Source organism: Salmo trutta, chromosome 24 (assembly GCF_901001165.1).
Source record: "Salmo trutta chromosome 24, fSalTru1.1, whole genome shotgun sequence".
Lineage (NCBI taxonomy): Eukaryota > Metazoa > Chordata > Actinopteri > Salmoniformes > Salmonidae > Salmo > Salmo trutta.
The window spans coordinates 14,971,438-14,992,112 of record NC_042980.1 but is presented as its reverse complement, the minus strand read 5'-3'; the positions used below and the strand labels follow the sequence as shown (position 1 = coordinate 14,992,112).

At 41.8% G+C, this 20,675-nt stretch overlaps 2 protein-coding genes across 5 annotated transcripts; both read left to right on the top strand.

Annotated features, from left to right (window-relative positions):
- Positions 1–391: 391 nt before the first annotated feature.
- Positions 392–6,346, top strand: LOC115160772 (acetylcholine receptor subunit alpha-like). Its single transcript, XM_029711172.1, has 9 exons — positions 392–546; positions 1,355–1,497; positions 1,603–1,647; positions 1,993–2,102; positions 2,487–2,682; positions 2,900–3,137; positions 4,626–4,849; positions 5,412–5,651; positions 5,744–6,346. Exons 1-9 carry the CDS (start codon positions 501–503, stop codon positions 5,873–5,875), a joined length of 1,374 nt encoding a protein of 457 aa, XP_029567032.1. The 5' UTR covers positions 392–500; the 3' UTR covers positions 5,876–6,346.
- Positions 6,347–6,778: 432 nt separating this feature from the next.
- On the top strand, positions 6,779–20,484 carry LOC115160771 (integral membrane protein GPR155). Of its 4 annotated transcripts, none has more exons than XM_029711168.1 (15): positions 6,779–6,860; positions 7,615–8,140; positions 8,337–8,736; positions 9,511–9,682; positions 9,779–9,934; positions 12,742–12,825; positions 13,027–13,147; positions 13,316–13,400; positions 13,503–13,593; positions 13,679–13,901; positions 15,511–15,641; positions 18,030–18,125; positions 18,226–18,290; positions 18,389–18,526; positions 20,236–20,484. In XM_029711168.1, exons 2-15 carry the CDS (start codon positions 7,714–7,716, stop codon positions 20,429–20,431), a joined length of 2,385 nt encoding a protein of 794 aa, XP_029567028.1. In that variant the 5' UTR covers positions 6,779–6,860; positions 7,615–7,713; the 3' UTR covers positions 20,432–20,484. The 4 variants fall into 4 exon arrangements, with proteins under 4 accessions (XP_029567028.1, XP_029567031.1, XP_029567030.1 ...); XM_029711171.1 differs by having other exon boundaries at positions 20,184–20,407; XM_029711170.1 differs by having other exon boundaries at positions 6,812–6,860; positions 7,623–8,140.
- Positions 20,485–20,675: the final 191 nt, after the last annotated feature.

Genomic DNA, 20,675 nt, shown 5'->3' with positions numbered 1-20,675 from the left:
TTTGATTACTGTATTTGACACGTAAAATCATTGTGTTTTTCTCAAACTACTCGTATAGGATTCCCAAATAATTATTCTGGAAAGGACATTATAATGTAACACAAGTTAACCAATGGGACCCGTATCAAATATCCTGATAGCCTGATTGTCAATATATCACAACAAATGGCATGATTTGGGAAAGCAGCCATATGCTATTACTGTCTAATGATATGGGAAGTATGGCACTGTGAGATATTTCAGTGCCAGATTAGCCAGCCATGTAGAGCTTATAACATGTGAGGGATGACAAAGAATGTGACCCTCTCAAATGACAGCTATTGGTGGTGGCTCATAACATGTGGTGTCAGCGAACAACAATACTGTTCCCCGTTACAGAACATGAAGCAGCAAGTCAGCGTTGCCATTAAATCAATGTTGTCACCTTACTAGTTGCTTACCCTCTATTCGAAGACTCAGGACATTGGACACCCCAGATTTGATGGGAAAATAACACAAAAATGAATCGCCTGCTTTTTGTGTCTCATCTTCTTATCGTTCTGGCAGGTAAGGCATATTCTAACCATGCCTGTTGGCTGACTGACTGTTCTTCTGTCGACTATAACATACCTTTGCCAGGATATTTTAGGTGGTAATCTATCCTAAACCAATATTTGAATATATTACAAATCTAGTTCATTCATGGGATATCTACATCAGATAATTTCTCATTGATTCTTGGTAATGCTTTATCCTTTAGTTAACTATAAGATTTGAAATCTTACTTGAGGTATATTTTAGCTAAGCTAGTGACTGTTGGATATGCTGGAATAGTTTAAAAGGCATCCCGCATTAGGCTCTGTTGATTGACAGGGGCATGTGTGCTCTATCTATCTGTGTTTGACTCCACAAGTCGATTGTTTCGTGAAATACACTGTATATTTGTAGCCAATTTTCATAGATTTATCGTTTTGAATGTCTCAAAACGTCTTTCAAGCTCTCGGGGTACGTTCTTGCGCAAAATAGGTTTCATTTCAAGGGCAGGCGGGAAAATGAAATGGGATACAGCTCCGGCATGGGTCAAATATGTAGCGGAAATAGCGGATGTCACGTCTGAAACATTATCTGTGTTGACGGAGCTCTCATCTCTATCACCTCCAGCATCCCACGATGATAGTATACCACTGGTCTATAACAGTGTATGATTCAAAGTAATTAAGGAAGGAAGGAATGAGGGAAGGAAGGAGGGAAGCCCTTTAATAATAAATATACTATTTGCACTTACATTAACCACTGCCTATCAGTCTTCTGATGCTGTAAACCCCAAACTGTACCATGCGAGCCATACACCAAGCTGTCTCTGTGTTCCTTGTAGGTTCTGCCTGGGGCTCTGATGATGAGACCCGTCTGGTGAAAACCCTGTTCACTGGTTACAACAAGGTGGTGCGTCCTGTCGCTCACTTCAAGGACCCAGTGGTGGTTACAGTTGGCCTGCAGCTCATTCAACTCATCAGTGTGGTAAGAAAGATATCATACCATCCCATATCAATCAATATTTATCATGCAATTCACATCACTGTCAAACACTATGTAGAAACTAAAATCAATTATCTTTCTCTGCAGGATGAGGTCAACCAGATTGTTAACAGCAACGTTCGACTGAAACAGGTTTCTGCCATTTCCTGTATCAACATGGCAATATAAATATGAGATTAAAGTATTTTTCTTTCTGGCTATTTTGTAAGAGAGTAATGATAAGGAAGTTGTAAGTATGGGTAATTAATAGAAGGAATTCCAGAATTATTTCTGAAGATACAGTAAACAATCCCTATAAACCGTTGATTTATATCAATTTTAAAGAAACTGTAACAAAACATTATCTGGAAAAATTCCATGTTGAAATGATCCCTCTTTGTCAATTTCATCTCAATCAGACTTAATTTCAGGAACTTCAAATAGTCTTTCTGAAATTTTCTTTGTATGCTCTTTGTACCTTGTACTGTCATTTTCCAGCAATGGAAGGACGTGAACTTGCAATGGAATCCTGAGGATTATGGTGGAATCAAAAAGATAAGAGTGCCTTCCACTGACATTTGGCGCCCTGACCTCGTTCTCTATAACAAGTAAGATTCGGGACATATTTGCATTAAATGTCTTTATTTTTTACCATTCTCTCACTGTGATAAAATGTCACCAGACAGACAGACTGTATGTCATGATGTTTCCCATCTTTCCCTGTGCATAGTGGGTAAGAGCTCACATAGCATCGGGCTAAATCTGGCTTCTATATCACAGGTTCCCCCCACACCATATGCTGCGTCTGACACACTGCTGTTTCTCCCTGACAACCAGCTCCTATGCCACAGCAACCTGTACCAGTCTCAGCTCTGGTTGGTTGGCCTGTGTGGATGCTGTGATGGCAGGGCCATGCCAAGCCCCAGGCAGTGACGTCCCTCTGTGTTAACATTATCTCCCATGCTGATGCCCATGTTTGTGTGTGCCCACAGCGCTGATGGTGACTTTGCCATCGTTCACGAGACCAAAGTGCTGCTGGAGCACACTGGCATGATCACGTGGAACCCCCCTGCCATCTTCAAGAGCTACTGTGAGATCATCGTGTTGCACTTTCCCTTCGACCTGCAGAACTGCAGCATGAAGCTGGGTACCTGGACCTATGATGGCAACTTGGTTGTCGTCAATCCCGTAATAATCACCATCACTATTTTGTCATATTTCTCTAATTGATCCCCTGTGTATCTCCTGTGATACAGCTGTGTATGCACATACAGCCCAGTGCTGATTTGACATATTGTTATAAGTCCCATTACAAAACACCCCACGTCCTAAAACTTTCCTATAAGGTTGTGCCGTTTCTGGTCAGTTGCTTCCTTATTACATTTGTATTACCCGTCTCCGCCAGGACAGCGACCGTCCTGACCTGAGTAACTTCATGGAGAGTGGAGAGTGGGTGATGAAGGACTACCGCAGCTGGAAACACTGGGTGTACTATGCCTGCTGCCCAGACACGCCCTACCTGGACATCACCTACCACTTCCTGATGCTGCGGCTGCCCCTCTACTTCATCGTCAACGTCATCATCCCCTGCATGCTCTTCTCCTTTCTCACTGGCCTCGTCTTCTATCTGCCCACTGACTCTGGTTGGTATTGCATCACTTCAATCATTTCAGTTCTAAATCCCTTTTATTTTTCAAGTGGCTGAAGATGAACTGAAATATATGTTGTCATCATAGCTGCGACATTGATCGTTTATGTAGTGGTTGTGAAGTACCTGTATCAGCTGGTACAACTACACGCTTGTCCTCCTAACTGACTCTGGGCGTCAGAAGTTCCTAGTAGTTACATTAGCTGTAACAGTGATGTGTCTCAGCTAGCATCTGGCCCTGTTCCCAGTGTTGAGGCTTGCCTCATTACCCAGAGACCCTGTGTGCTGCCATGTCTGTGAGCAGGCCTTTCCTTTCATGTATAATACATCTCTGGCTGCCTAACTCAGATAGGGCTGCGGCTACAGTATGATGCTGTGGAGGGTCTGAGATGCAAAATGGAAGTCCTCTTGGTTTACTGATTTGACTGAACAGCAAAAACAACACATAGTTCACATTCTACTGTAGAATCTCTGTGAATAAGTTTTGGGGACACACCCCCCAGCAGACGTGTGAAGAATAGCAGGACATTGGCTTCTGGTTGTAAAGGTGCTCAACTAAAAATTACACATACTAGGAATTGTATTGTCTGTGTGCCTGTGTGTCTGTTTGCTTACCTGAGGTTGTTTGTGTGTAAGCCTATGCGTAAGGAAGGCTACATGGGATGGGACAGATTAAATGATTCATTTCTTTACTCCTGCTTGTAGCTATGGTATAGGCAATATTGTTCAGGCTCCAACTCACTGTTCTTTTTTATAAGCAGAATTCCTACCCATCTAGTGGAGGACTGAATGAGAGGTTGGAGGAGGTCAGTGGAACCAAGCCTGTAAGAGTTGTGACAGAGACTACTCCTCCCTGTGGTCAGAAGGAGTTAGTGCCCTAAAGGGTGTGACGCCACTGACAGCCTCTCGCTATCAGTCTCTCTCTGAAGCTGCAGTGTGCAGCGATGCAGAAGATCAATTATCATAATGATCACTTCACTCACTTCACACCCTCATGTAATTAATCTGAGAGAAGGGGACCAACCAGAGGGGGGGATTAGCTCCCCAAGTCCTGAGACCAAATGACTATTTATTGATTTTTTTTTCTTTCAATTCAATTGTAAAGGGTGTCACAGTTGAGTTGCACTGGAGCAATGCTGTGACTGTAGTATTTGCTTTACCCATTCTTACCTCGTTATTAACTGCTCTGACAGTGTTCAACAACAGTTAGATGTTATGAAGCTTAGTTGTCTCCCTATGAGCATGTGTTCAGTCTCTGTCATGAGCCTGGGTTCTCCACTGAACTGTTGAAAGCTGTCTGCGTGCTGAATGAATGGCTGATTTAGTATGTGACAATTATAACTGTGAAAATGATAACCTTATGTCACAACGAAACATAGTTTGCATTCATCGCAAACTCCAACTGTGCCTTTCCTCATAGGTGAATGCTTCTGTATGTGTCTGCTTTTGCAGACTTGAGTGTTGTGAACATGTTTGTCCTCAGGTGAGAAGATGACTCTGAGTATCTCTGTCTTGCTGTCTCTGACTGTGTTCCTGCTGGTCATCGTGGAGCTCATCCCCTCCACATCCAGTGCTGTGCCGCTCATCGGGAAGTACATGCTCTTCACCATGGTTTTCGTCATTGCCTCCATCATCATCACTGTCATCGTCATCAACACCCACCACCGTTCCCCCAGCACTCACACCATGTCCCCCTGGGTTCGCAAGGTTGGAACAGCTGGCACATTTCTAACAATTCGTTTTGAAATCTAAAAAAAAACATATGAACGGTGTTAGAGTGTCTTAAGTTAAATGTAAGTCGCTCTGGATAAGAGCGTCTGCTAAATGACTAGAATGTAAATATTAAGTTTGAATAGCACGGTGCTTTGCTAAAAATAACATTTGGGCTCATTTGCATGGTAAATGACATGACACAGGATGACTTGTGCATTCTGATTTGTGAATCTTATGAGTGTGTGAGAGTTTAGAAATGTATCTATTTTTAAGCATACAGTATTCACAAATTGTTCATGAAACAACATGGCAGACACTGTGATATCAAGTCTTTATAACAGTTCCAACAACAAAAAAGTGCCCTCCCCAGTACTGCCATCTAGTGACAGAATATAGATGACTGAAGTTGTTTATTGTATAACTATATAGTTGACTGTATTTTCTGATTTGACCATGATATTGTTAAATTGAGGAGCCAGATAAGTGTCTGAATTTGGCACATTGTAGGTATTTTACCTGTCTCAGTATAACTTCCTTTTTTATTTTTTCTTCACAGATTTTCATTGACACCATTCCCAACCTCATGTTTTTCTCAACAATGAAACGTCCTGCAAAGGAAAAACAGGATAAAAACATCTATGGTGCTGACTTTGACATCTCAGACATCTCAGGCAAACCCACCCCTACTGCAGTCACCTACCAGTCCCCCATCACCAAGAACCCAGATGTACGCAGTGCAATTGAGGGGGTGAAGTACATCGCTGAGACCATGAAATCTGATGAGGAGTCCAACAGTGTAAGACTCTGGAATGAATTTCCGTCCTTCCCACAGATTTCTCCTTAAATATATCCGTTTATGTGTTTCTAACTGTTCTCCTCTTTTCCCAGGCTGCTGAAGAGTGGAAGTTTGTAGCCATGGTGCTGGATCACATTCTGCTGTGTGTGTTCATGGCGGTGTGTATCATTGGCACACTGGGGGTGTTCGCAGGCCGTCTCATTGAGCTGAGCATGACGCCCTAGAGGTCTGCTGTGTGTCATGTATAGTGCCAGACGTTTTTATTTACCTGGGCCCAAGTGACTCTAAAAGTCAAATATTGCTGTGTGAAGACTTGCTTGCTGCTGTTTTTGACCCTCATGTTAACAGTATAAACATTAATTATTATTGGGTGGTTTGCAATTTGTCACACCCTGATCTGTTTCACCTGTCTTTGTGATTGTCTCCACCCCCCTCCAGGTGTATTTTATACCTGTGTTCTCTGTTTGTCTGTTGCCAGTTTGTTTTGTCTTGTCTAGCTTACCAGTGGTTTTCCTTCTGCTCCTGTCGCTTGATTGTTCCTGTTTCCTAGTTTTCCCGGTGTTGACCATTCTACCTGCCCTGACCCTGCCTGCTGTCCTGTATCTTTGACCCACCTATCTGGATTACTGACCTCTGCCTACCATTGACCTGCCTTTTCCCTGCCCTGTTCTATTAATAAACTGTTGTTACTTTGACTTTGCATCTGGGTCTTACCTGAAACATACAATTAGCTCAGTTTGCTGGGTGCATGTTTATCCATATTTTCACTTATGTGTATTAATTATAGAGCAGTTGATCAACATTCTAATCAAGTTTATTGTAATCAAGGTATGTGTTCTAGGTCCTCAATGTATTTTATATGTTTTCAGTAATCTATAATTCACTATTTAAATAAAGTTTATACTTGACCCTGGTTGTCAATTTTCTATATCTGTCTACTAAGTTGGATATTGCGCATATTTTGGATAAAAGAAAATGCTTATTGACAAGTGAAAGAACAATCAATGCTATCAAAAATGCAATAGTATCTCAACAGTACTGCTGCATGTGAAACATTGTGGAACGCTGAGGTCTGAAGACTACAAACGAATGAATTGTGACCACGTGATAGGCCCCCCGGCCCCACATGTAGTCTAATGTGATTGGTGAAGTAGTTTGCTGTCAGAACGAGAAGGAAATTGCGGGGTGTTGTGACATAGAGAGATACCGGTAAGTTGTCTTGTCTTTTTTTTTTTTTTACAGTAATTTTGTCGACTAGTCTTAATAGCACCCCGTATATTGGCATTTGGCAAACTAGCGTGTCATGTTGTCACCTATTTATAAATAGCGCACGTACTAACTGGCTAGAGTTAGGTGAATTGGCTAGCTAGCTAGGTCATTTAGTTAGCCAACCCTCTCGAACTCCATGCCTTGTTATCTGTAGGTACTGGTAGCTAGCTACGTTAGTTGTCTTTTTAAAGAATGGCGCTCTATTTTTCATCAAGCTAATAGCAATGCTAGCCTTTTTTTTGACCATACATAAATTAGCTCAGATTGCTGGGTGCATGCATGTTTATCCATATTTTCACTAACGTGTATTATAGAACAGTTGATCTAAAAAAAAATTGTGAGTGATACGTTGTATCTAACATTTTACATTGTAGCGATGTATCCTTCTGACAAAGTAGCTACTGTAATAAACTACGAGTTTGTGCTCAACGTTGACGTTACATCTAGAAACCCCTGTAAATGGTGGTTATACCTTAGCTTCAGGACTCAACTTCGTGAGTCTGTTGGGACATTCATTGGGCTGAAAGGTTTACCTATGTAACTACCATGTCTAAAGGGTTCAAATCGAAATCTAATAAAGTGTTGTTTGTCACATGGGCCGAATACAACAGTGCTTACTAAGTTACGAGCCCTTTTCCAACGATGCAGTTTTAGAGACGCCAAATTGAAATGGTAGTTTTGACTGTTCTCCAAGTATTTTAGATTTTCAGTAACTGGTAGTGACACCAGCAACCCCATCAGCGTGGCCAGGCATGAGAGCTGATATCTGAGGATTTAAACCACCAGCGCCACAATGGACGTACCTGCCATCAGTAACAACCTCAACCTTTCATATGGGGACTTGGATCCCTCTGACACCCCTCCCACCATGTCCATTGACAAGCTCTTCCCAGCACTCCTGGAGTGTTTTGGGATCATCTTGTGTGGCTACATTGCTGGTCGAGCAAACATCATCACATCCACACAGGCCAAAGGATTGGGGAACTTTGTGTCCAAGTTTGCCCTCCCAGCATTGCTCTTTAAGAACATGGTACTCTTGGACTTTGGGAATGTCATCTGGCCATTTTTGTGGAGTATTCTCATCGCCAAGGTGTCTGTGTTTTTCATTGTGTGTGTGATTACACTACTGGTTGCCAGTCCTGACACTCGCTTCAGCAAAGCTGGCCTATTCTCCATCTTTGCTACTCAAAGCAATGACTTTGCTTTGGGATACCCGATTGGTGAGTGTTGTATTAGTCTTTCCATCCTTTCACTTTCAGTCCTTTTAAAATCGATAGCCTCCTGGCAGACCCTCAGAACAAAGGAAATAGATCTTTATGTCATACTTTAAAATCTTGTTTGTTTGTGACAAAAAGTTTAATTCACTCTGCTCTCCCCCCTAAAAGGGAACTTCCTGAACTGTACCTTTCTTCACAGTTGAGGCCTTGTACAAGAACACACACCCAGAGTATCTACAGTACATTTACCTGGTAGCACCGGTGTCCCTCATGCTTCTCAACCCCATTGGGTTTGCCTTCTGTGAGATCCAGAAGTGGAGGGATCAGAGAGACCGGCAGCAGAGCAAACTCCAGATAGTGGGTGTGGTCATCCTGCAGGTTCTGAAGAACCCCATGGTCTTCATGGTTGTTATTGGCATTATCTTCCACTTCATCCTGGCCCAGAAGATCCCTGCTTTCATGGAGCAGTTTGTGGATGGCCTGGCCAACTCTTTTGGAGGAGCAGCACTGTTCTACTTGGGCCTCTCCATGGTGGGCCAGTTGGGGAAGCTCACCAGGTCCACGGTTGTAGCCCTTATCCTGCTCATCACAGCAAAACTGTGAGTGTTTACGGGGATTTATGATGGATTGTTTTGAGTTTAAGAATGTTAAGTTAGATTATTACACATGTAGGCTTCTATTATTTCATATTCATAATGGCGTACAGTTCATACACATTCATACTGTACTTAAAAACACACTGTAGACCTACAGTGTCAGGACATGAGATCACATCTCATTGTAATTAAGTGTTAGGTGTACTGTTATTGACTCAGAGCTACCTGGATTCGTATTGGTCTGCTACACCAGGCAACCTTGGCACATGACTACCATTTTGTTTTGTGTAATACAAACATTCTTGAATACTGTCACCCATCCACATTTCAGTATTTTTGACCTTCAAACCTTTTATTTATTCTCATGCAATCTTAAAGGGAGAATCTGCATTTCAAACGATAACAAAGCGGAAACCCCACCACTGTTTTGGTAAACGGCTGAGGGATGTCTAGACTGTCAAAAAATGGGCAGCCTAGAGAGAACGAGAGAAAATAAACAGTCCTAAATGAAAAGCTGCTCTCGGTGTTTTACTAGCATCATGTTGCCTTGAAGTTAAACTGAGGCAACATTATAGGAGGAAGTAAGCCTCAAGTCCATGACAATGGAGTAGGCTAAAGCACAAACAGATCTGGGACCAGGCTACAAGCCAGACCCTTGAAAATATAGTCTCTTTCTTTCTTACCTGATGATTCATTGTGAATGAATCAGGCATTTATCTTGTAACATTTCGCAACCGTAACATTACAATGAAACTTAACATGTATGATCTTCCGGAGGTTGGTGATGCCGTTGATCTGTCGCGAGACGGTGGAGCTGCTGGACGCTGACAACACCAGCTCTAATCTCGAACACTCCAGCCTCTCCAACTATGCCTTCCTCTATGGAGTCTTCCCTAGTGCCCCCAGTGTGGCCATCTATGCTGCTCACTATAACATGGAGCTACAAGTTGTAAGTCATCTCCTCTCTCCTATATGGATAGAAGTGCATGTCATATGAAGACATGGACAGTGTCACATTATTTTCTTGTGTATTCTTTTCTAACAGGTTACCTCAGGGATGGTAATAAGCACATTCCTCTCAGCTCCCATAATGTATGTTTCTGCTTGGTTGCTAACAATACCATGGATGGACCCTAAGCCATTGATGGATTCTCTGCAGAATGTCAGCTTTAATGTCAGCATCATCAGCTTAGTTGCACTGGTGAGTTTCTCCCCCCCCCCCCCCGCCTCCCATCATTATCAAAGAAGAACTATCATTAACTGTAATCTTTACTTTTCAACTGGCTTTGTGCTGGTTATTTATTTTATTTCAGTCAGGGTGGTCGGACTTCAGGAAATTATAACCTACAAGCAGGTGTTGATTGTACTAAAGCTTCTTTTCACATTATCCCATTCATATTAGAGGTCGACCGATTATGCTTTTTCACCGCCGATACCGATTATTGGAGGGCCAAAAAAGCCGATACCGATTAATCGTCCGATTTTGTTTTATTTATTTATTTGTAATAATGACAATTACAACAATACTGAATGAACACTTATTTAAACTTAATACATCAAAATCAATTTAGCCTCAAATAAATAATGAAACATGTTCAATTTGATTTATACAATGCAAAAACAGTGTTGGAGTTGAAAGTAACAGTGCAATATGTGCCATGTAAAAAAAGTTCCTTGCTCAGAACATGAGAACATATGAAAGCTGGTGGTTCCTTTTATCATGAGTCTTCAATATTCCCTGGTAAGAAGTTTTAGGTTGTAGTTATTATAGGAATTATAGGACTATTTCTCTCTATACGATTTGTATTTCATATACCTTTGACTATTGGATGTTCTTATAAGCACTTAGCATTGCCAGTGTAACAGTATAGCTTCCGTCCCTCTCCTCGCTCCTACCTGGGCTCGAACCAGGAACACATCGACAACAGCCACCCTCGAAGCAGCGTTCCCCATGTAGAGGAAGGGGAACAACTACTCCAAGTCTCAGAGCGAGTGACGTTTGAAACGCTATTAGCGCGCACCCGCTAACTAGCTAGCCATTTCACATCGGTTACACCAGCCTGATCTTGGGAGTTGATTGGCTTGAAGTCATAAACAGCGCAATGCATTGTGAAGGGCTGCTGGCAAAACGCACGAAAGTGCTGTATGAATGAATGCTTACGAGCCTGCTGGTGCCTACCATCGCTCAGTCAGACTGCTCTATCAAATCATAGACTTAATTATAACATAATAACACACAGAAATATGAGCCTTAGGTCATTAATATGGTCGAATCCGGAAACTATAATTTCGAAAACAAAACTTTTATTCTTTCAGTGAAATATGAACCGTTACGTATTTTATCTAACGGGTGGCATCCCTAAGTCTAAATATTCCTGTTACATTGCACAACCTTCAATGTTATGTCATAATTACGTAAAATTCTGGCAAATTAGTTCGTAACGAGCCAGGTGGCCCAAACTGTTGCATATACCCTGACTCTGCGTGCAATGAACGCAAAATGACACAATTTCACCTGGTTAATATTGCCTGCTAACCTGGATTTCTTTTAGCTAAATATGCATGTTTAAAAATATATACTTCTGTGTATTGATTTTAAGAAAGACATTGATGTTTATGGTTAGGTACAGTCCTGCAACGAGTGTGCTTTTTTTCGCAAATGCGCTTTTGTTAAATCATCCCCCGTTTGGCGAAGTCGGCTGTCTTTGTTAGGAAGAAATAGTCTTCACAGTTCGCAACGAGCCAGGCGGCCCAAACTGCTGCATATACCCTGACTCTGTTTGCAAGAGAAGTGACACATTTTCTCTAGTTAAAAGAAATTCATGTTAGCAGGCAATATTAACTAAATATGCAGGTTTAAAAATATATACTTGTGTATTGATTTTAAGAAAGGCATTGATGTTTATGGTTGGAGCAACGTGTACCTAAGCGATTATATGCAACGCAGGACAGGCTAGATAAACTAGTAATATCATCAACCATGTGTAGTTAACTAGTGATTATGATTGATTGATTGTTTTTTATAAGATAAGTTTAATGCTAGCTAGCAACTTACCTTGGCTGCATTCGTGTAACAGGCAGGCTCCTCGTGGAGTGCAATGTAAAGCAGGTGGTTAGAGCGTTGGACTAGTTAACCGTAAGGTTGCAAGATTGAATCCCCGAGCTGAAAAGGTAAAAATCTGTCGTTCTGCCCCTGAACAAGGCAGTTAACCCACCGTTCCTAGGCCGTCATTGAAAATAAGAATGTGTTCTTAACTGACTTGCCTAGTTAAATAAAGGTCTTAAAAAATCTATATAATAATAAATAAATAAAAATCGGCCAAATCGGCGTCCAGAAATACAGATTTACGATTGTTATGAAAACTTGAAATCGGCCCTAATTAATCGGCCCTAATTAATCAGACATTCCGATTTAATCGGTCGACCTCTAATTCATATTGTGTTATTTGGGGGCAGTTGGGGGGACAGTAGTTGAGGGGGGGGGGGGGTTTATCAAGTGATACTGTTAGATGATACTGTCTAGGCTAAGTTGATTCAGTATTGAAAATGGAAACAATGATATTGAAAAGCTTAGAGCAGGAAGTCTATGAATAGTAGGGGTGGAGATATGACTTACAACCAGGCAGTTCAAAATCATCAGCAGGATGTCTCTGTCTGGTGCCAATGATATGATACGTGAGACTTACTTCCTCCTATAATGTTGCCTCCGTTTAACTTCAAGGCAACATGATGCTAGTAAAACACAGAGAGCAGCTTTTCATTTAGGACGGGTTATTTTCTCTTGTTCTCTCTAGGCTGCCCATTTTTTGACAGTCTAGACATATGACCTTTCTTATAACCTGTGATGTAGTTTCACTGAATGTTACTGCTCTAGAATGCATGTGGTGTTTATTGGGATCTGAGATGATGAAATTGCCGTTGCAGTTTACATAAGTATGCTATCCGTTTCTGTATGGTATGTGTAGACAAGCATATCTGATGTTGAGATCTCTTATCTTTTTGTTACAGGCTTGGACAGTTACTGTCATGTTCCTGAGTAAGAAATTTAAGAGACTACCTCACATGTTCACCGTCAACCTGTTCTTGGCACAGGCAAGGCTTGCCTTTTGAATATCTGTTAGTTTTCACAAAGCACCCGTCCCATATGCGTATTGTATCAGTATGTCCATCGAATAATGTTGTACATATCATATTGTCCATAGTACAAAGCCGTAATGGCAATATCACTGTCTAAATGTCGTTTTAGGATTGCTTGCTGCTGTCTATTGACGTTTTGCCTCTCCGTGCGTCCAGATTCTAGCTTGTGTTAGCATGATCATGTGGAACTTTGTCGTGAGACAAGACCGCTTCATTGGACACATGTTGACATTCACACTGTTGTACGGCTCACTGTACAGTACTTATGTATGGCCAGGTATGTCTGTCACACACACAACCGTCAACATTTATAATACCACCATTTTCTCTTATAGTATGCTTTTGTGTTGTATGTTAACATACTGTGATTTTTTTTTTTTTATGTGAATGGTGCGGTGTCTAGCAATGATTCTCTCACCATAGAGTCCATGTTGCTTTGTTTTAGGTCTGATAGCACTTTCCCTTGTGTTGATGAAGAGCGGTGGTGAGCTGAAGGTTGCGCCAGGCTTCCTGGTGATTGCAGGCTGGGGGTGAGTCAGGAGCTTTCCACTGAATAATTGAGTTATTGGAAACCAAGGGACCTTTTTTGTTGAATCTGCTGCTGAAACACAGTTTGTATCTGATGTCAACAGAGTCCCAGCCCTTGTGGCAGCAGTGCTCCTCGTAACTGGTGAGAGGATGCCTGACACCATCGATTCGGCTTTCTTTTATGGAAGACCCCAGGTGAGACAGACTGGGGAAAGGATACGGCACCTCTCAAAGAACATGACCTCATCATCCTGACCTTCTGTCTTTGTGTCTTCTGCAGATCATCTGCACCTCAGTTGTGCTTGCCTTCAGCATAGTGCTGGGCGGGTGCTCTTTGGTGGGCCTTCGTCGAGGCACGTGGGACTCAAAGTACCATGTCCTGGAGAGAGACTCTATGCTAGGCACTACTGAGGATCTGAGGCCCCAGACTGGCCCAGATACCCAAACTATCCCAGATATCCATGACATGTTTGAGCCAGCCGGAACTGGAATCATCAACATAGGTACATGTTAGCTGGATTTATGTCATGTAAATAATACTAGTTAAACAAGTGTATAATGCTGATTACATTTTTTCTTATGGGGTATTGTGTGTAGATTGATGAGGAACAGTTTTATTTAATACATTTTAGAATAAGGCTCAACGTAACAAAATGTGGAAAAAGGAAGGTGTCTGAATACTTTCTGAATGCACTGTAAATACAAAAGTATGTGGACACCCCTTCAAATGAGAGGATTCGGCTATTTCATCCATACCCGTTGCTGACAGGTGTATAAAATCGAGCACACAGCCATGCAATCTCTATAGACAAACATTGGCAGTAGAATGACCTTACTGAAGAGCTCAGTGACTTTCAACGTGGCACCGTCATAGGATGCCACCTTTCCAACAAGTCAGTTTGTCAAATTTCTGCCCTGCTAGAGCTTCCCCGGTCAACTGTAAGTGGTGTTATTATGAAGTGGAAACGTCTAAGAGCAACAACGGCTCAGTGGCGAAGTGGTAGGCCACACAAGCTCACAGAACGGGAGTGCTGAAGCGCTTGGCGCGTAAAAATCGTCTGTCCACAGTTGCAACCCTCACTACCAAGTTCCAAAATGCCTCTGGAAGTAACGTCAGCACAATAACTGTTTGTCGGGAGCTTCGTGAAATGAAGTCTACGATCGCATTGCCAATTGTCGGCTGGAGTAGTGTAAAGCTCGCCACCATTGGACTCTGGATCAGTGGAAATACTTTCTCTGGAGTGATTAATCACGCTTCACCATCAGGCAGTCCGACAGATGAATCAGAGTTTGCGGAGACCAGGAGAACACTACCATAGTGCCAGCTTGAAAATTTAGTGGAGGAATAATGGTATGGGGCTGTTTTTCATGGTTCGGGCAAGGCCCGTTAGTTCCAGTGACGGGAAATCTTAACGCTACAGCATACAATGACATTCTAGACGATTCTGTGCTTCCAACTTTGTGGCAACAGTTTGGGAAAGGCCCTTTCCTGTTTCAGCATGACAATGCACCCGTGCACAAAGCAAAGTTCATACAGAAATGATTTGTTGTGATTGGTGTGGAAGAAATTGACTGGCCTGCACAGAGCCCTGACCTAAACCCCATCGAACACCTTTGGGATGAATTGGAACAACGACTGCGAGCCAGGCCTAATCGCCCAACAGCAGTGCCTGACCTCACTAATGCTCTTGTGGCTGAATGGAAGCAAGTCCCTGCAGCTGTGGGGCGGTAGGTAGCCTAGTGGTTAGAGCGTTGGGCCAGTAAACGAAAAGTTGCTGGATCAAATCCCCGAGCTGACAAGGTACAAATCTGTCGTTCTGCCCCTGAACAAGGCAGTTAACCCACTGTTACCCGGTAGGCCGTCATTGTAAATAAGAATTTGTTCTTAACTGACTTGCCTAGTTAAATAAAGGTAAAATTTTAAAAAATCCAACATCTAGTGGAAAGCCTTCCCTGAAGAGTGGAGGCTGTTATAGTAGCAAAGGGGGGACCAACTCCATGATTTTGGAATGAGATGTTTGACGAGCAGGTGTCCACATACTTTTGGTAATGTAGTGTCAGTCATCACCCTGTAGGTCACTAACAGTGTGTTTGCTCTGTGGTCTCCCTCAGGTCAGTGTGACCCTGGCTGTGAGTCACCAGGCTGTCTACTGGCCCAGGAGGAGCAGCAGAGGCAGGTGGCAGACAGACAGGTGGCCCGCCATGTGCTCTTGTGCCTGCTACTGACCGTCAGCCTACTAGCTGTGAGTGACTGACTCACTATTACAGAATGACGCTGAGACTGTTACTAAACCTTATTGTACTGTACTTTACTGACCTCTTTCTTTACTGTACTGTAATGTGCTGTCCAATTTTGTGAAACAGAGAGGTCTTTGATTGGTTCAGATTTGGACTGACAAGATGTCAACAATTTTTTTACGTCCATGGACATCCGATGTCTGTCTGCTCAGTGGGTGAGGACCCTGGTTACAGTAAATGGAAAGCGAGGGGGCTCGTGGATGGGTGTCAGTAAGAGCCGAGAGAGGTGACATTATGAGTTATGAGAGGTGACCCAATGAGTCCCACCGCGATGCTGACACGATTTGGACATTGGACTTTTAAACATTGTGTGTTTGAACTACAGACTTCTTGGTTGTATTCATCCATTAATCAGTGATTTTATTTTTTTATATATAATTTATTTTTTACAAAAATGTCTGTCGAGTCCAAATGTTTTCAGATAGCTTTTAATAAATTTGTATCTAGAAAAGCTGAGACTCTCAAATACGCACGTTTTGCTCTATGACACTCAAGCTACACCAGTCGTCAGAAGGTATGGGGTTCTTCTAGAAAATCCAAGGACAGTATCTATAATACTGTAATAAGCTCACATAGTTGCTGTCACAAACTCCAATCTCCACACAGTTGTCACTGACTAGTTTGATATTTAATTTCCCACTGATTAAAAGGTACATTTTTTAAAATGTATTTTATTTAACTAGGCAAGTCAGTTAACAAATTCTTATTTACAACGACGGCCTACCCCGGCCAAACCCTAACCTGGACAACGCTGGGCCAATTGTACGCCGCCGTATGATACTCCCAATCACAGCCGGTTGTGATACAGCCTGGAATCGAACCAGGGTCTGTAGTGACGCCTCTAGCACTGAGATGCAGTGCCTTCGACCGCTGCGCCACTCGGGAGCCCTTTATTGACGTGTTTATTTAAAGCTCATGAATACAACTGTTTGTCATTGTTTCGTGTTCTACTTGTCGTCCTGAAAATAGAATGGTTAATACTTAATTTTGAGGCTAAATATGAGGGCTGGACATGCAGATAAATTAAAGTCAGATAAATGAAAAGCCCCCCCAAAATTCTGGGGTCTCGGGACTGATAAGGTTAACTGGAGAGAAAAGAAAGGTAGACAAGGAGAAAGGCTGGGTGAGAGTGTTTTCATAATGATCAGCTGGACAGTATGCCAGGGGAAGGAAGGGAGGGTGGTAACAGGTGCCCCAACTGTGGTTTGTGACTACTATCATTTCCCATTTTAGCTCATTTAATTGCAGTCAGTCTGTTACTGATTTCTTTCCGGTGATTCTATTTTGGATTTCCTAACAGAATGACACGTTTAAATCCCATAACAAATCATTAACAAAATTGTTATCAGTAAAAACACTATAATTGGTAGGTTTACCTTTTTCTTGTTACTTCAGTGAATTTTCATTATCCTCCCTCATGAGGGAGAGAAATTTGAATATATCTTGAAGATATGTGGGTTTTTTGATACAAAATGAGAAGACACTAGGCAATATTTCGTAAAGTTACAGAAGGCAAATCAATTCTGCAAAATGAAATGTAAATGTTGATATTAGTTGGTAAGGGTCTTAAAGGGATAGTTCACCCAAATTCCAAAATGACATTGGTTTCCTTACCCTGTATGCACTAAGCCGTCTATGGACAAGCTATGAATTCAATCCATGCTTTCTTTGGTTTAGTTTCCCTGGCACTGTTTCCACATGCTAATGTTTTAGCATTTGTGGCACAAATCCATTCAAGTCATCGGAATGATATTAGCATTTTTTTTGCACATGTTCAAAACATCTATAAGTGACTTTAAGCTTCACAATAATTTTTAGATACTTTTGGGTGATTTGGACATAATGCGTGAAAAAAGCTAATATCGGTCCCATGACTTGAATGTGATTTGTGCCACGTGGAAACTGTACCAGGGCAACTAAACCAAAGCATGGATTGCTTTCATACCTTGTCCATAGACTGCTTACAGGGTAAGGAAACCAATGTGTAAATTTGGGTGAACTATCCTGTTAACTTTAACATTTGTGTTTTGATGTTTTTCTAATACCTTTTTAAGGTTTGACCAGAAATCAAAGCCTTTGCTTAGTCCTAATTTTAGGATGAATGGTTGGAAAATGTATATGCCTTCATTTCTCAAAAATATTCTCTTAGCTTTCATTTGACACCAAATTTGATGTGCTCCTATGAACTTCACATGTTGGTGCTCATGGGTCCTTTTACATGGAAATGGCCTTGTGCGACAGAGCCTGTATGTTGAGTTGTTTTACTACTGTCTTGTCCTTCAATTTTGAGTGTGTGTGACAATCCCTGTTTCAATCTCTCTCCCCTGTTTTAGAACCTGTCCAGCTGCCTGTGGTGGCTTTTTAGTCGAGTTCCTGGGAGACTCTACTTAGAGCTGCAGTTCTTCTGTGCTGTGATCAACTATGGACAGGTACCGTACATGTTGGTCTCCATAGACACATTGGGATTTGGAGCCACTGTATTTACTCAATGGTGGTGGTGTTTACATATCTGTGTTTTGCTGTTCTCAGGGCTTCATCTCGTTCGGGCTTTTTGGCCTGGACAAACATTTGATAATACTGCCGTTTAAAAAGAAGTAAGAGGCTCATTGACTTGCATTTCATATGATTGAGTAGTGAGCTGTGTATTGAATAAGAAGCCTTGAATACTTTTTTTATTTTGACCTGTGCCCAGGATATCCTGTCTGTGGCATAGAAGGAAGCCAGAGGAGCAGCCTCAACTGGTTGTATCTGATGACATCATGATGACCTGCACTCAATTCATCAGATACCACAAAGAGCAGTGTGTCCAGGACATTGTTCAGCAGAAGAGGTGAGGGGTCAATTAGTCACCTTACAGGGCTGCTCTGCTCGGGGATTCAATAGACCCTCTGCTTTTACTGTGCACCCACTGTGTATTTCCTAAAACGGCTCACAGTATATATGAAACCTCCCATATTATGCAGTAATTCACAACTTTGCTTATGATTTGACAGTCTAACACAGTTTGTGTAACAACTGCATTATACCCATTGATCATCCCTAATATGAATATATTTTTTGCATGAGTTTTGGTGCATGGGTTGTGTTGAGCACTTCTCTCTTGCGTTTGTTTCGGTGTGACATCCTAGCTACAGTTCCTATAGAAAGTATTCACACCCCTTTACTCTTCCCACATTTTGTTTTGTTACAGCCTGAATGTAAAATGGATAATATTGAGATTGTTTATTTTGTCACTGGCCTACACCCAAGACCACATAATGTCAAGGTGGAATTTTAGTAATACATTTATTTTTTATTAATTTAAAAAGATAATGTCTTGAGTCAATAAGTATTCAACCCCTTTGTTATGGAAAGCCTAAATAAGTTCAGGAGTCAACATCTGCTTAACGAGTTACATGAGTTGCATGGACTAACTCTGTGTGCAATAATAGTGTTTAACATGATTTTTAAATGACTTCCTCATCGCTGTACCCCACACATACAATTATTAAGGTCCCTGTCGAGCAGTGAATTTCAAACACAGGTTCAACCACAAAGACCAGGAAGGTTTTCCAATGCCCTGCAAAGAAGGGCACCTATTGGTAAAAGGGTAAAAAAAAAAGCAGACATTGAATATCCCTTTGAGCATGGTGAACTACAAAGATACAGGCGTCCTTCCTAACTCAGTTGCCGGAGAGGAAGAAAACCGCTCAGCAATTTTACCATGAGGCCAATGGTGACTTTAAAACAGTTAGAGTTTAATGGCTTTGACAGGAGAACTGAGGATGGATTAACAACATTTTAGTTACTCCACAATACTAACCTAATTGACAGTGACAGAATAAAAAATATTCAAAAACATGCATCCTGTTTGCAACAGGGCACTAAAGTAATACTGCAAAAAATGTGGCAAAGCAATTCACTTTTTGTCCTGAATACAAGTGTTATGTCTGGGACAAATACAGAAGAACAGATTACTTAGTACCACTCTCCATATTTTCAAGCATAATGGTGGCTGCATCATGTTATGGATTTGCTTGTAATCATTAAGGACTCTGGATTTCTTTCAGGATAAAAAATAAACTGAATGGCACTATCCTAGAGGAAAACCAGTTTGTCTGCTTTCCACCAGACACTAGGAGATTAAATATACGCTGGAGGTACTTACCAAGAAGACGGTCAATGTGGCAGAGTTAGTTTTGACTTAAATCAGCTTGAAAATATATGGCAAGACATGCAAATGGTTGTCTCGGGGGTTTAATAGTTATCTAATCAAGATATAGTGGATTATTTTGCATTCATTGTTTTACAAATTCCACTTTGACATTTGAGTATTTTGTGTCGATCTTGACAGAAAATGACAAAATCAATTCGAATCCCATTTTAATACAACAAAATGTGAAAAGGGGTGTGTGAATACTTTCTGAAGGCTTTCTTTAAAAAGAATACTTTCTTTTTATCTGCTCCCTCTCCCTCTCTCTCTCTCTCATTCCACTTGGACCTGTCAGCTGTGGGGAGTGCCTAACTGGCCGGTTGGTGAATCCTTCCTCTGACACACAGGTGTGGGGAGAGGACGGTGGCGGACACTTTTCTTGGCAGTGAGCTGGTAGAGTGGCTGTTGCAGGTGGGTCTGTCACAGGACCGAGGAGAGGCGCTGCTCTACGGGGTCCGGCTGCATCAGGGTGGGGTGCTCCAGCACATCACCCAGGAGTATGGCTTCAAAGATGACAACCTGCACTACTGCTTCACAGCATAAGGTGGCCCCTGGGTAGGCCCAGTCTCTGTTTCCCAGAGGCACATGATGAAAAAGAGATCAGCTATCTACCAGACCTGAATCCAGGTGGCTACATACATAGCACTAGCAGTATGGGTTGACTTTTTTTTATGCTTTTATTGTTTTGCACATGGAAATATGCATCAGTAGAAGCATTGAGCACTTGTTAGTTTTCTTTTAAACTGCCTATTTTCTTTGTGGGTTTTGTATGGCACTGTATGCATAA

Excerpts from the sequence above, each read along its gene's own strand:
- LOC115160771 (XM_029711168.1), top strand. The coding sequence starts at position 7,714 with ATGGACGTACCTGCCATCAGTAACAACCTCAACCTTTCATATGGGGAC. Across the intron at positions 13,148-13,315 it reads CAGTACTTATGTATGGCCAG|GTCTGATAGCACTTTCCCTT; the intron begins GTATGTCTGTCA and ends GCTTTGTTTTAG. Across the intron at positions 13,902-15,510 it reads AACTGGAATCATCAACATAG|GTCAGTGTGACCCTGGCTGT; the intron begins GTACATGTTAGC and ends GGTCTCCCTCAG.
- LOC115160772 (XM_029711172.1), top strand. The coding sequence starts at position 501 with ATGAATCGCCTGCTTTTTGTGTCTCATCTTCTTATCGTTCTGGCAG. Across the intron at positions 547-1,354 it reads TCTTCTTATCGTTCTGGCAG|GTTCTGCCTGGGGCTCTGAT; the intron begins GTAAGGCATATT and ends TGTTCCTTGTAG. Across the intron at positions 3,138-4,625 it reads CTATCTGCCCACTGACTCTG|GTGAGAAGATGACTCTGAGT; the intron begins GTTGGTATTGCA and ends GTTTGTCCTCAG.